This window comes from Dromiciops gliroides, chromosome 3 (assembly GCF_019393635.1).
Source record: "Dromiciops gliroides isolate mDroGli1 chromosome 3, mDroGli1.pri, whole genome shotgun sequence".
NCBI classification, from domain to species: Eukaryota; Metazoa; Chordata; class Mammalia; order Microbiotheria; family Microbiotheriidae; genus Dromiciops; species Dromiciops gliroides.
Window position 1 is genome coordinate 354,713,868 of NC_057863.1, and position 16,076 is coordinate 354,729,943.

The window sequence follows — 16,076 nt, forward strand, 5'->3', positions numbered from 1 at the left end:
ACTCAAACACCATCTTCTGCATGAAGCCTTTTCCGACTCACCCAACTGCCACTGCCTCCCTCCCAAACTACCTTGGATTTCACCACTTTGTAGAGGGAACTTTATATTTTCACAGCATAGATTTTTATATGTACTGGTTGTCTCCTCCATTAGAACAGCACCTCAATGTGAGGAGGCATGATTTCATTCTCAGCACTTCTTTCCCCACTGCCTGGCACAGGGACTGGCACATGACTGAATTATCTGATAAGAAATAAAACTGAAAGACACAAGTCATGTGATGGTTAATAACCAGCCACAGGTATTTTAAGTGAGTTTTTCACTGTAACATCTGGTTACAAGGTTGATCAAACAAAGGGCAAGGAGAGTTGACAGTTCCTCTACTTACTGGCATGGAAGCTAGCAGCTTAAATACTGGGATGTTTTACTTATGGCACTAACTCCCACTGGACAATGTCTACATTAATGTCTACAAATTCAATCAGCTAAGTCAATTAGCTTACTTCTGGAGCTCTAAAGAAATCCACCTGATGAAGCTCAAGGAAACAACAGTGAAACCAACAGATTAAAAACTCCTCTTTATGGGCTCTATTAAATTTGCAAAGCACTTTCTTCACAACAATTCTCAAAAGTAGGTTTTATGGTAGAGAAAGCTGGTGGTGCAGCACATAGAGCACTGAGGCTAGGGTCAGGAAGATCCAAGTTCAAATCACAATCTCAGATACTTATTAGCTATGTGACCCTGGACAAGTCACTTTTTTTTTTTGGCTCAGTTTCCTCAACAGCAAAACAGGGATAATAATAGCACCTACATCTCAGGGTTACTATGAAGATCAAATAAGATAATTGCTATAAAAAGTGTTTGGCCCAGTGCCTGGCACAGAGTGGGTGCTATATAAATGTTTATTCCCTCCCCTACCTATTCCCCATTATCCTCATTTTAGAAGTGATAAGAAAGTCCCAGTGTCAATACCTGATGTCAGAACTAGAATTTGAACCCGGATCTCTGCTCCCTCAAAGCCTTGTCTTTTTTCCCCCAATACTCTACATCACACTGCCTTGCCTTACTAAAGTTTCTTAGCTGCTCATGTGAATTTGTATTTGTAAAGCTGTCCTTATTTCACAAGGAAATTCAATCAAATGCCATGCTCTGAAAGACAGGTTAGAGAGGGTTCTCCAGCCCCGAAGCAAGAGAACATTTAAGCCCTCTGGAGCAATCTTTCTTCCTAAACCTTTCTGTGAACAAAGACTGCAAATAATCCTTTGGAGATGAGTCTCAGGATCCAACAATCTCTACGGGCAAGATGACCATCAACACGTCTTCTTAAAGTCCTTCCTGCTTCAACTCAGCTCATTTACTTTATTTTAATCGGCTTTAAGCTTCTGGCATTAACAGACTCAGTCTCCCCCCCTACTTACCACCACCTTCGTGGCAAATAGGTATTTGTCACGGAGCTGAAAGTCCTTGACTTCCTCCAAGATCACTTCCTGGTTTTCCCTGGACTGGAAGAAGTCTGTACTTCGAAAGACAGTGGAGAAGCCTGTGGGCTCATGACGTTCAATGTAGATGGTATTGGGTTTGTCATATGGATCAATTCCCCTGTGGGAAGGAAAAAAAATGGTTACTCTCATGTTCATATGCATGGGATGCCTTCATTATAGGCATGCCACTGACTTGTTCAGAAAATCATAGGATCATCAGGGGTACAGCAGATAGAGTGCTGGACCTGGAGTCAGGAAGACCTGAGTTAAAATCCCACATCAAACACTTACTAGCTATGTGACCCTCAGGCAAATCATTTTACCTTTCTTTGTCAAATATCCCATCTGTAAAATGGGATAATAATATCTACCTCCCAAATTGTTGTAAGGATAAAATGAGATGTTTATAAAAGAGCTTTAAAAACCTTAAAGTGATATATAAATACTAGTTATTATTATAATCATCTCCCCCAGAATGCTTAACATAGTGCCATACTTGCACAGAAGGTACTCAGAAATACCTGCCCAAATAAAAGGAAACAAGTCTTTATTAAGCATCTACTATTAGTCAGGCACTGTGCTAAGGGCCAAGTACAAAAATGGCCTCACTTTGTAGATTTCTGAGGTGAGAGCATTTGAATTTTAACACTATTTCATTTTAGAGATAACAGAATCACAGAATCTCAGTAGAAGAGACCTCCGAGTGCATCCAGTCCAGCCCATGCCTACACGATTTTCCCCTTGACCACATGCTTGACAAACGGTCATCCAGCCTTTGCAAGCAGACCTCTCTTCCCTCCCACAGAAGCAGACTATTGAGCTTTGGGAAAGCTCCAGTTGTCCAGATGTATTCCTTCACATTAAGCCTACAACTTCCTCTCTGTAAATTCCACCCATGGCTCCTGATTCCAACCCTTAGGTCCAAGCAGAACAAGTCTGATTCTTCTTCCATTATTTAGTCCAACACCCTCATTTGACAGACGAAGAAGCCAAAGAAAGCCCAGAGGAATCCAAATCCCATTGTTAGTTACTGACAAGAGCTAGAACCAGAGCCTCAGTCTCCTGATTCTTTGTCCGGTGATTTTTTTTTTTTGCCCTGTTCAATAAGAGTACACCGTGTTTAGTTCGGGGTTGGCACAAAAGATGGCATGAGGATTTCTGCCATCCTACATCAGATACAAAGAAGTGGCTGACCACAAGACAAATCTAATCACTAACTCAATTCCTAACACACACTGATGGCTGGGTGATATGAAGCCTGGCAGGAAAAGGGAGAAAAATGAAGAAATGTCTATGGAAGACACCTCTCTTCTTAGTGACCTTTCAAAAATCAGGAGTGATCCAGTCCAATGTTCCCAATGAGCCAATCTTCTCTAAGCACAAATAGCCTGGAAGGCTTGGAAAGAAAACACAGCAGTGACCAAAGACAAGGGCTTATCTTTCCCTTTGTATGTTTCCATAAAACATAGAGGTGTTTACCAGTGGCTTTTTGAGTGATGAGGAGTCCAGTGAAACTCCCTCAAAATACCATTTCAAAAATCAAGTAAAAGCTTCAGAGTCCCCATTTCAAGGGTAGCATAATTTACAAAGAGAATGATGTTACAACTGGGGACAGTTCTACTTCTGTCTTGCAATTAAAACAAGTCCCCAATAAATTCCTAACTAGAGCAAAGGAAGAAAACTGTTATTTTAGATAAGACCTGGAAGAAAATGGTTCTTCATTATCTGATACTGTGCTTGCATGTGTGAGAGAATGTGTGTGTGCCTGTACATGTGTGCGTGGGTGTTGGGTACAATCTGCTCTCCTCCACAATTAGAAGTACTGATTAGAGTATTTCCGTTGGTGGTTATGCAAATTAGTATAAGGCTCCTCAGTATTATGTGGTGGGGAGAGAGTAAAATTGTTCTGATATTTAAAGACCCTGCTTACCTAAGAAACCATTTTAGATGCATCTCTAATAGATATCATGCCTTATATTTCTATAATCCCTTCTGAGTAAATATGTCAAAGGTTCTTCTAACAGAGTAAATATGTCAAAGGTTCTCCTAACATTCTAATTTAAAATATTTATAGCAAACATCAGTAGAGACAAAGCTTAACATTTTGTATACAGCAAAATGTGACATTTCTGAAAGACCGCTTCTAAAAAAAGGTCTTCAGAAAGCATAAAAATTTCAGTAACTCCAAGATCCTCCTGGTTTTCTAACGGATTGAGAAATCCCAAAGATCTGATTTCCTCTCATAATCAGTCATCATTCATATTAAGCTAACTCTATTCCACGTGGGGTTCTGATTCATACTTTGTAGGGTTTAGTTTGATTTTTTCCCCATGACTCTCAATTTCAGATTGAACCAATCATGTTCACATAAAAAGGGGAATCAAATTGGAGAGAAGATTAAAAAAAAAGTTAGTCCCTAATTCTTAAGACGGCACAACTTACCAAGCAAATGATTTCACATGTTCTTGAATCATGACCCAGGTCTGGCCAAAATCATCTGATTTCCAGAGCTGCAAATCAATAATATAAAAGTGATGAAAGAGTGCTAAGTACTCTGGGGTGCTGACAACTAAATCACCGTCCAGCTCCTGCTGTGAAAACCCGTCTTGGGAAACACAAGGCCAGAGCCCATAACAACAGATCGGTGGCGCCAACACAAGTTCTCAGAAAGCATATAAGGACAGGGAAGAACAGATAAATCTATTACCCTGTCTTCTCTGAAGTTATCAAACTCTCAGACAATTTTTTGGAGGAAAAAAAAATGACTGGGTCCATTTCTTTTTTTCCCAAGAATGATGCTGTTCTGTTTTTTTCAAAAAGGACACTTCCTTTAAGACTGTGTCTCAGTTGGTGGAATATGGACGGAAAGTTACTCCTAGGTCTTCCTCCCTCAGAAATAGTGTTCTTGTAAATTTCTGAGTGAGTTTTAGTGACCGAGGTGGGCTTGAGGGAGAAGAGTGAATATCAGTGAAGGACAGAACTATAAATATTCCAATAGAATCATCAGCACACATGGGGAACCTAAGCATGACAAATGGACTTGTTGGGTCTAGCCAGAGAGATGATGGCTAAACCAACCACCTAAAATTTAAAAGCCCCAACCTGGAAGCCTCCTCTGAAGGTCATTTAATGTGCCCCTGGCAACAGGATGTTAAAAGAGTAAGACCAGAAACAACAATGAAGATAACTGAGAAACTGATGTAACCCCACACTTGGTCCACTCTGTCTCTTCTCCCTCCTACTCACGCCAAGCCTTTTCCTATGAGTGACCTAAAACCTTGCCAAAGTAAGTAGGTGTTATTTTTGGTTAAATAGGCTACAAGGAAAAAGAAAATGACCCACATTTAGTTGGCACAATCATTACCAAGCCAACCCAGGGCCCAGGCTGATGTTTATGCCAGGCCTGTATCCTTGTCCTACTTAATGCCAGGCCTGAAACTGATCCCCTTGCTGTTCTTCTCATGCTCTCTTCCCTCCACAATTAGAAAAGAAAAACATTTCCCCATAGGAGTAAACAGTTGATGTTATTCTGATATAAATTTTGGGTAAATGTACCACAGAGAGTCAGAAATGTAAAAACAGTCTGTAGAGTCCAGGTTCCTGCTTTCTCTGTCATGATGGCTTCCAGGGCCTCAGTTTACACCCCTCCCCCATTCAACAACAAAATATCTGTCGAGAAGAGCAAAAGGTTAAAAAGTAAGAGGCTGCCAAGTGTTGGGTAGCAATCCTTGGCCAGAAGGAGGGAGGAGATTGCCAAGGGATGTATTTTTACTTAACAACAGTAAATGATATTGTGCTTACAAATGCCAAGCCTAGAGGAGGGAAAAGGGTTAGTGAAAGGACAGAGGACAGCAAGAAGGCAACTAATGAAGCCCTTCCCTGTGGCTATTAAGGGTCCTCCCAAGGCAGCAGGTGGGTGGATGAGTGGGAGCGGATTCACTTACCTGCTTATTGGGGTGAGATCTATCAAAGCCCAAGAGAAGGTTGGGGGCCTTGGTATGTAGGAGGAGGTCAGCTGCCCGAAATGGGATGGAGAAGCCCTGGACGGTGCTGCAGAAGTCAAAAGTAATCCAGAGGTACTGGGCATAGGCATCCACAAAGACGTACTAGAGAAGACAGAGGTACACAATGACAACAAGTCGGCAATTAACCAGTCAAACCCCTAACTACACAATGTGAGAGCACTAGGGTAAGATGAAAACCAGGGAGGAGTGAGGGGCCTACAGAACCATAGGGAGCAGGGCCCTCTTCCCATCTAAGCACGTCAATGAAGAGATGCAAATAGATAGAACCAAGAGAATAATTCATACAATGACAGTATCATAATGGAAAGCAATGCTGAAAGCCTTTAGAACACTGACTGATATAAGGACCAGTCATCATTCCAAAGGACAAATGGTAAAGCATCTCCCACCTCTTGACAAGTATGTCTTGGCAATTATGTCTCCCACCTCTTGGCAAAGAACGTTGCATGCATTGTTGCATATGGTCAATATGCCCATTTGTCTTGTTTAATTGTATTTCTTTGTTATAAGAGAGTGTTCTTTTGTGGGGGAGGGTAGAATCATTGGGAAGTGAAAGCAATTTTTTAAAGAGCCAATAAAGGTGTGGTTAAAAACAAAATATGCTCATTTTTTAAAGAGGAAGGAAGGGAGAAAGAAAGAAGAAAGAAAGAAAGAAAGAAAGAAAGAAAGAAAGAAAGAAAGAAAGAAAGAAAGAAAGAAAGAAAGAAAGAAAGACTAGAAAATGGCTGAATTAGGCAACAGAAAGGACAGATTAGTATATCTGGCATATTAGTCCTATTTAACCAAAGCATTAATGACTTCCATCAAAATGGTCTCCTAATTTTTCTTATCTTTCATTGTTGACCACCCTTTCCAAGAATTGAAGTCCTCTTATTGTCTATAAATGAATGGATGAAGGAAGGAAGGAAGGAAGAAATGAAAAATGATTTATTAAACTCTTTCAATTGCCAGGTAGTGTGATAAATGATGGAGATATAAATACAAGAAACTAAACAGTCCTTGCCCTCAAGCAACTTACATTTTCTAATCAAGGAAAAATGACATATTTAGGGCAGTACTGACCAGAGTGAGTAGTTTTAGTCTGGGAAGACTCAGGGATGGTGAGTGAAGTCATGCTGATTTGATTCCTGTTCTCAGAGCAAATGTGGAGATGACTTGGCCAGTGGCTAACGGTTCATTCTTTTCAAAGGCCACCAGCAACCAAAAGACCAAGGAATCAGAGCAGTACAGCACGAAGATCAGTGGGTTTGGAGACAAAGGAACTAGGTCTTCCATTTACTACCACTGTGACCCTAGGCACTGAAACCCCTATGTGCCTTAGTTTCTTTATCAGTAAATAAAGGGATTGGACTGAATGACCTCTAAAGTCTCTTCCAGGTCTAAATCTGCAATTCATTGATTCTTTGAGCTTATTATGATTTACCTGTACTCCTGAGAGGCTGAATTGAGAGTGGGCAGGAAAGGGACAAGTTGGAAAAGAATTCCAGTCCCTGCACTGAGGCCAAACCTTACCCATGTCCTGCCCAGCAGAGTTTCACCTGCCCTGAAGAGTGGCTTTTTCTCCTTGCACAAGGCAACTGAGCTACTTTGCTAGGGAAAGGAACAGCCGTTGAAGCCACTTGGCAGTATCTAGAGGAGTGGCTCCTGTGGAAACAGGACACACCTTATTTTGGCTGTACAAGGGTGACTGAGTTTGAACAATAGCTTGGCTGACTAGCAACTGCCTGCCTATAGAGGTCCTTTGTGGGAAGGGAGAATAAGGGCCTGTTCCAGGGCTGGCCAGGAAGCTCAGCAGAGGACTAACACGTCAAAATCAGCAGGATCTGGTCACAGAAATAAAAGAAGGAAAGTGAATGGAAGAAAACCTTCTCTAATCAACTTCCCTTAACAGGCTCCACTAGGCATGCCAACCTAGCTGAAGCACCAAGGGTACCTTGAGGGAACAAAGGGAGGCAGCATGTGCCAGGTTAGAATGCCAACATCTCAGTCACCACCTTCCCTCAAGTCCAGATGGAGAAAGCCTACGTGTGTGAAACCAAGAGCTCCTGGAACATAAGAGCCCCTATGCCCAGCCCATCTGCCCTGCTTTGAGCCTAGCCTGTATCATTGTGGAAAACAATCCCTATGGAAAAGGATCCCACATTCCTAGCTACCACCAACCTCTAACCATATGCCACAAATGGACATGTAAGCCCAAGAGCCTCAGGAACATCAGACTACCAAGTCTTCATCTTGCACCTAGCTCTCTGAAGCCATCATTCTGGGGAACAAACCCTATGGAAATGAGACCTTGCAATTGGTTCTGCAGGGGCTACAGCACCCAATTCCTCAACAACCACAGCTACAGGAAACAGAAAATAAAGTTCCCAACACCAAAGTCCTTGGCACTGCTGAATGGTTCAAAAATCAGAAACAGACAAAAATAATGTGCTGTGGAGGGAAAAAAAAAATTTTTAATCATTACCGGGGGACAGCTAGGTGGAGCAGTGGGTAAAGCACCGGCCCTGGATTCAGGAGGACCTGAGTTCAAATCCGGCCTCAGACACTTGACACTTACTAGCTGTGTGACCCTGGGCAAGTCACTTAACCCTCATTTGCCCCGCAAAAAAATCTATTACCATCTCCTTTGCCATTGCCCCCCAAAGGACCAGGAAATCTTTCCATCTGACTTGAGGGAATGGAAACCTCCTATAGGGATTGTCTCCCCCCATCAGAATGTGAGCCCCTGGAGAGAAGGAACCATCTCCCATTTTTCTATTTCTATCCCAAGTGCTTATACAATACTTTGCATATAGCAAGTGCTTTAAAATGCTTTTTAAAAATTCATTCCTCCATCCATCTATCCATTATTTGTTCCTAGGCTCCTTGACACTAACAGACTCAGGAGACATCATGTTAATTTGCACTTAGCTTTCCTGCTAAAACATAAGCTTCCTAAGGGCAGAAACGATATCTCTTTCTTTTGTATCTTCTGTACCTAGACACTATCCACACAGAGTTGAGCTCAAAGAAACTGATGTTTATTACTGTACTGAAAAGAGTAGATGTAAAAAAAAAAACATTCTCAAAGCAAATTTCCACTCAAATGCAGTGCTACACAAATGATGAGAACAAAAGACTCATCCCAAGTCTTGGCAGGCAAAAGTTCTGGAGGGCTCACTTACTCCCTCCCCTGCCTCCAAATGGGCTGGACTCAAACCATCCCAGACAGAATGAAGTGTTGCAGGTGGGAGGGAGTTCCTCTTAAGGATTTCTCTGGAGGGTGATCCCCAACTTCCCTCTCCTGGATTTGTGAGACTACTTTCTTAGCCTTGTGACCACTGGAAAATCACTTAATTTTGCACCTGTTTACTCATTCACAAAACAGGGGTGAATCATACCACTACCAACCTCAGCAGGTTGCTCTGAGAACAGTTACTATATATTGTAAAGTGTTATATAAATGTATTTATTATGCAAAACCCACCAACCTCCTCATACTTCATGAACTCACAAGACCTAGTTACATTACCCCAACCTTCTCCTCTTCAATTTACTCTCAATTATTTTAATATGGTTTAGAGGTTTTATTTTCCAATATTTTCATCACCCGAATCTTCTACTCTGGAACCATTCTTCTCAAAACTCTTCGACTTTGGCATCCATGATACTGCACTAATTAGATTACTCCCATCTACTTAATCCGGCCACACTCATTCTTTGTCTTCTTTTTTGGTTGACTTGTCTTCCTGCTCCTATCCTAAGTTGCAAATATTCCCCGAGGTTCACCCCTATGGTCTCCCTTGGAAAACACAGTCATTCTCATTTCTATGAGGATATGGATGGTTCTACAAGTCCCCTATCTCTATCTCCAGTCCTGACCTCGCACCCAAGCCCTGCCCTTATCTCACCCACAACTGTTTCTCCAGTCCAGACTGTTGAAGCCACCATCCTGGGAAACAACCCCTACAGGAATGAAACCCTGTAACTGGTTCTGCAGGTAGCCAATTCCAACACTTCAAAAACTAAACTCATCACCTTCTACTCCACTTTCCAACCTCCCTATTTCCATGGATGGAATTATCATTCTTTAAGTGTTTCTGGCTTAAAATGGTAGAGATATTTTAGACTCAACTTCTCACACTCCATCAGCAATTAAGTCCTAACATTTCTTCTTTTCAAATTTTTGTTAATGATTTTAACATGTCTCTTATGTGTCCTTTCCTTTTTCTTTTCCTTTTCCTTTTCCTTTTCCTTTTCCTTTTCCTTTTCCTTTTCCTTTTCCTTTCCTTTCCTTTCCTCTTCTCTTCTCTTCTCTTTCTTCTTTTCTCTTCTCTTCTCTTCTCTTCTCTTCTCTTCTCTTCTCTTCTCTTCTCTTCTCTTCTCTTCTCTTCTCTTCTCTTCTCTTCTTTTCTTTTCTTTTCTTTTTTGATGAGGCAATTGGGGTTAAGCAACCTGCCCAGGGTCACACAGCTAGCTAGTGTCAAGTGTCTGAGGCCAGATCTGAACATGTCCCTTCCTTTCCAACCTCAATGTTAACACCCTAGTCCTAGTCCAAAGCTACAAACAGAAAATTTCGGTTCCCCAAAATAGTAATGGGGCACTTAACCAAATCTGGGGCCATCTCCAGCCATCCTGATGTCAATCTTGCCACTGGACCCAGATGGCCCTGGAGGAGAGAGTGAGGCTGATGACTTTGCACAGCCCTCCCTCACGTAAATCCAATTCACTGCAAGTGATGACATCCTCCCCAATGCCATGGTCTTCTTCAAGAATAAAGGACAGGGGCAGCTAGGTGGTGCAGTGGATAGAGCACCGGCCCTGGAGTCAGGAGGACCTGAGTTCAAAACTGGCCTCAGACACATGACACTTACTAGCTGTGTGACCCTGGGCAAGTCACTTAACCCCAATTGCCTCACTAAAAAAAAAAAAGAATAAAGGACAAACAACAACAACAGGGCACTTAAATCTATCCATGGAGGATACTGAGTCTTCTCTACACCAATGCCATTTCCTGGATGAGCTGTCAATCATAAGATCATAGAATCATATCTAGCACTAGAGGGAACATTAGACATCATCTAGTCTGATCCCTTTTAATTTTTCACATGAGGAAGCTGAAACCCAAACAGGGTATGGTGCCTGGCACATATCAGGTACTTAATAAATGCTTTTTGACTAACTGAATGACTGTGACGGTAAGTTCAAGGCTTTTTCAACTTCAACTTTCTCAACTATTGCCTCCCCGTATTAATACAATATACTAACCACCACTGAAAACCATTATTGACTGGCTTAGATGGGGCCTTCCCTCTAGTTATTTAGCATAAAAATATCTCAGGAAGTAGTCTGAGAAGGATGCAAAATATGTGCTACTATTCTGGAAACACTGGAGCAATAGTGGCCATTAACTACCAAAGCTTCACTTCTGTTAGGTGTCTCCCTCCTTCATAGGTTACCTGGATATCAGAAGAAAAGATTTAGGGTTGTCCTGTACAATTCAATGCCTTTAGATTCACCAAGGTTGGTCCAGGCTCCTCATTCACCAGGTCATGCTTGAATTATGGCAATAACTCTAATCCAGGGGTTCTTAACTTGGGGTCCATGGACATCCATGGATGAATTTCAGGTGGTCCATGAATTTGGATGGGAAAATTCATTTTCAAAGCTGAAATTTACCATTTCCTTCAATTACGCAATTTAATAAGAAAATAATTCTGAGAAAGGGTTCATGGCCTTCACTACCAATGGAGTCCAGGCCACAAAAAATGGTAAGAAGAACTCTTCTCCAATCATCTCTTCTGCAAACGATTTTGCGCACTGCCATCAGACCAACCTTCCTACAATCCCCTCCTAAATAACTTGTTTATTGTAAACCTAGCAAGAACTCAATAGAAAATCAAATAGGAAATAAACCAATAAATAAAACTCCAAGCACAGCTTTAAAATTCCAAACCGTGTATGTTTTGGTAAAAATATTAATTCTGAAAAACAAAACAAAAAAAACCCACACTTTTTCTTTGTGTCCCCTTCCCAATCTCTTTTTGATCTGTGTATTTATACAATTTTATTGGGACTGTCCTTTAAAAAATGTAGTTGGTGTCCCCACGCCAGTCAACTTGCCTGAAAACTGTGAGGTGTCCCCTCCCACCCCCCCCGCCGGTTCCTCCAGGATAAAGTCGAGATTTCTAAGATGGGTTGTTCAGTCATTTCATCCCACCCTACCTTTTGTCCAGGCTTCTCTTACTCCTTATGGGTAACTCTCACAACCCCTCCCGAAAAAAGGCACCAGTAGAGGGGACAGCTAGGTGGTGCAATGGATAAAGCACTGGTCCTGGATTCAGGAAGACCTGAGTTCAAATCCAGCCTCAGATACTTGACACTTACTAGCTGTGTGACACTGGGCAAGTCACTTAATCCTCATTGCCCCGCAAAAAAAAAAAAGGCACCAATAGGATTCCCATCTTTGCTTATGCTGTCCTCTATCCTTCCTTCAAGCAGAACATTCTCCCTTTTTCCAGTACTTAGCACAGTTCCTGGCACAAAGTAAGTGCTTAATTAAAAATAAATAAATAAAATTCACAAAGCACTGTGCTAAGCCCATTATCATTATGATCTCATTTGAGCCTCACAGCAACCCTGGGAGGTTGGAAGTATCATTACTCCCATTTTACAGATCAGGAAACTGAGGTCAAACAGTAAGTGTCTGAGGCTGGATTTGAACTTAGATTTTCCTGCCTCTAGGCTCACACTTTATCCACCCACCTACCTAATAAATCTTTATTGATTAATCTATTTCTATTCCACTTCTCAAAGCTCCAGCTGGTCCCATTTCTGATGAAAAATCCTTTCTCCTGGAAAGACTTAAATGAACTGATGCTGAGGGAAATGAGCAGAACCAGGAGAACACCGTACACAGTAACAGCATCTCTGTGCTACAACCAACTGAGAAAGACTTAGCTCTTCTCAACAATACAATGATCCAAGGCAATTCCACAAGACTTATGATGAAAAATGCTCTCCATCTCCAGAAAAAGAACTGTGGGATCTGAATGCAGATCATAGTATACTATTTTGATTCTGTTGTTGTTATTTTTTCTTTCTCATGGTTTTCCCCTTATGTTCTTCTTTTACAGCATGACTAATATAAAAATATGTATAACATGATTGTATATATAACCTATATCTGATTGCTTGCCATATTGGAAAGAGGGGAGGAAAGGGAGGGAAGGAGAAAAATTTAGAACTCAAAATCTTACAAAAATGAATGTTGAAAACAATCTTTACATGTAATTAGAAAATAAAATAAAATACTACCAAGAAAAAAAAATATTTTTAAAAAGAGAGAAAAATCCCTCCAGCCCACACTGATCTCCTTCTTCAAACTTCAATGACATTTTGGGGGGCCTATAATATTTTCTCACTCCTGTCCTATTGCCATTCAATGGTTTCAGGTGTTATATGTCTTATCTCTCCATCTAGACTACAAGCTTCCTGAGGACAGAGAACATGGATTATACTTTCCATGTATTCCTTTTTTTTGGGGGGGGGGGAGGCAATTGGGGTCAAGTGACTTGCCCAGGGTCACACAGCTAGTAAGTGTTAAGTGTCTGAGGCCTGGTCTGAACTCAGGTGGTCCTGAATCCAGGGCCGGTGCTCTATCCACTGCAACACCTAGCTGCCCCTCATGTATTCTTTATCTTAGTATAATATCCTACTTCCTAACTGCTGTACCACCTAGCTGAGGCATCTAAGTGGCACAGTGGATATAACATGGGCTATGAGTCAGGAAGACCTGAGTCCAAATTCAGGCTCAAACACTTGGTAGCTATGAGACCCTGGCCAAATCACTTAAGCTCTGTTTGCCTCAGTTGCCTCATATGTAAAATGGGGATGATAACAGAACCTACTTCACCAGGTTGTTGTAAGGATCAAATGAGGTATAACACTTGGCACAGTGTTCAGTACATAGCAGGAGCTATATAATTCTCCCCCTTCCTCTTCCAATGCTGGTCACACAGTAAACTCAGTGAATAGCTAGCAGAGTTGGTCTTATTCAGCAGCTGTTGCAATTGCAGGACCATCCAAACTGAGTTAGGGACTCATGAGAATGAGGAAATAACGATGTAGATGGAACTAAAAAAGACCTGAAGCCTTCATATAAACCCCTCACCAAGACCACCATCATTATCAAGGCATCAGCTATGGCCTCCCACTTTTTCCAAATATACCCCTTCATATGTTTAATATTTTACAATTCTAAATTTCTCCTTCTTTCTCATCAAGCTGGTCCTCCATATTCACATTAAACCAGAATCAAAATGTCAGGGGCAGGGATGGAGAGGAACACAACAGGATTGTCCCAATGGCCCTCCTGACAATAAGGTTCTCTCTGATGACCCGACTGACAAGAAGCCACTTCTTCAGAAACTGTGGTTTTTCTCAGGAAGTATCAGGTCTGGTCGAACAATGTGACTTCCCTGGGTGACAACAACATAACGAACATAATAAGAGTCACTACCATTTCCTTCCGGGTGGGGGGAGGGGAGTTCAAGGAGTGAGAGCACAGACAGCTACCACCAAGGAAGCAGAAACTCCCTCTTGGCAATGTTTCCTCCTAGACTGCTGCACAGGGCCCCGGGGACAGTACGTTCTACGGATGCCAAGCTATTTCATGCCCAGTCTCTGAATCCCCACCAGTTATGAAGCTGCTCAGACCCGAGCAAGAGAAACATGGGGAGGATGAATGGAGCCAGTGTAGTGAACATGCATTTGCTCTTCTCTAAGCAGGACTTTCCGTCAATATTAACACAGGAGCAATGTGGAGTGGTGGGAAAAGTGCTGAACTTGAAGTCACAGGACCTGGTTCTGCTAATTACTAGCTATGTGACCCCCGACAAGTCACTTAACATCTCTGGGCCTGGTTCATAAGGAGGTCGCACTAAAGGGGCCTCTGAAGTCCTTTGCAACTCTAAATCTATGACCCTGAGGAATTCCCTTCCCATCCTACTTGCAACACCTAAATTTTGTCCCTCCTATATTCCTCTTGATCTCTAAAATCTTTGTCCTTACACACACACACACACACACACACACACACACACACACACCATTTCCCTCCCTAACTAACCCCTGCCCCTTCACTGTATCCCCTCCAAGCCTATTCCTTGCCCTTCCATCTCAGAAAAACAGAAAAAATTTCCAAATATCTGTTATATAGAAATACATCATGGAAAGGTTCTCCAACCCAAAGAGGTAAGGAAGGCAGAGATGTGGCCTGCTCCTATAGTCCCATACAAAGCAGTAAGTCCACGGGGTATGCTGAAACACTAACAGGGAGCTCCAGTGGTCTGTAGGACTTGGAACTACCAGCCTCTCCCCAGTACTACTGGGGCTAAAAGCCACCTCACCAAGCCCTCCCTCCAAGCTAGATCCAATACAACCAACCCTGAAGTGCTAACTCTGTACAAGGCACTGGGCTGGGTGCTGGGGATACAGAGATGAGAGAGGCCATAGGACATACCCTCAAGGGACTTAACAATCTAAGAGGAGAAGCAATGCCCGTAACTGCTCCCTTCCCAGTCCTGTTCCTGGCTCTCTCTGGACTTCAAAACCTCTCTACAGATGGCTCACCCGCGAAGTTCCCTCAGAGCCTGGGGCCTCCCTGCCCTGGAACAGGCTGCCCTCCTCATGGTCCAGTCACTGAGGCAAAGCCTTCTGCAAAGCCTGGCTCCCTTCTCCAATTGACAAGTTCCTCCTAGAGCTTCCACTCTTGTGGAATGACCCATTCAGGTCTGCATTCACTCTCTGGCTGTCAAAGCCATGCCTCCAGCCAGGTATCCTCATCCCTCTCTCCCATAACCCGACTTGACAGGTCTTTGAAGGCAGGGACTAACCTTTTTGCTTGACTTTGTACCCCGCCCAGGACTTAGCAAAGTTCCTGATGCATAGGAAATGCTTAATAAATGCTTGTTTCAGGGCGCAGTGGATAAAGTGTCGGCCCTGGCTTCAGGAGGACCTGAGTTCAAACCTGGCCTCAGACACTTGACATTTACTAGCTGTGTGACCCTGGCCAAGTCACTTAACCCTCATTGCCCCACAAAAAAATAAATAAAACAAAATAAAATAAATGCTTGTTTCCTTCCTTCTCTGCTTCCTATATAAATACATATGATACAAGGGGAAATGTGATAAGTGCAAAGGAGGGACCCAAGAAAAGTGCCATGAGAAACTGGAAGATGGAGAAATCAATGTGTGTGTGTGTAGGGGGGGTGTCAGAGTCCAAGAAGGCTTAATGGAGGAGATGGCACCTGAATCAGATATTTAAGGAAGTGACTTCAATAGTTAAAGTTGGTGGGAGGGGGAAGGAACACTTTATTCTAGCTAGTCATGGGGCACTATAATAAAGGATGGGGATGGAAGAGAGCAAGATAAGAAAGGAAATGGTGAGAAGTCCGGCATAGCTGGAGCAGGCTCTCCATGCTCCAATACAGAAGCATGAGTTCAGACTAGACAGTGGTACCAGGGTGTAGAAGGCTCTGAACAACACTTAAGGAATACACACACTCACACATACATGTATACACACAT

At 42.4% G+C, this 16,076-nt stretch overlaps 1 protein-coding gene across 1 annotated transcript in view; it reads right to left on the minus strand.

The window, feature by feature from the left end:
• SORL1 (sortilin related receptor 1) overlaps window positions 1–16,076 on the minus strand; it is a 217,857-nt gene that overhangs the window by 149,168 nt on the left and 52,613 nt on the right. Inside the window, exons 4-6 of the mRNA XM_043991946.1 lie at window positions 5,427–5,588; window positions 3,925–3,992; window positions 1,420–1,600 (exon numbers count right to left, since the gene is read on the minus strand). Of these exons, the coding sequence (XP_043847881.1) occupies window positions 1,420–1,600; window positions 3,925–3,992; window positions 5,427–5,588 (411 nt within the window). The remainder of the gene's footprint in view (window positions 1–1,419; window positions 1,601–3,924; window positions 3,993–5,426; window positions 5,589–16,076) is intronic.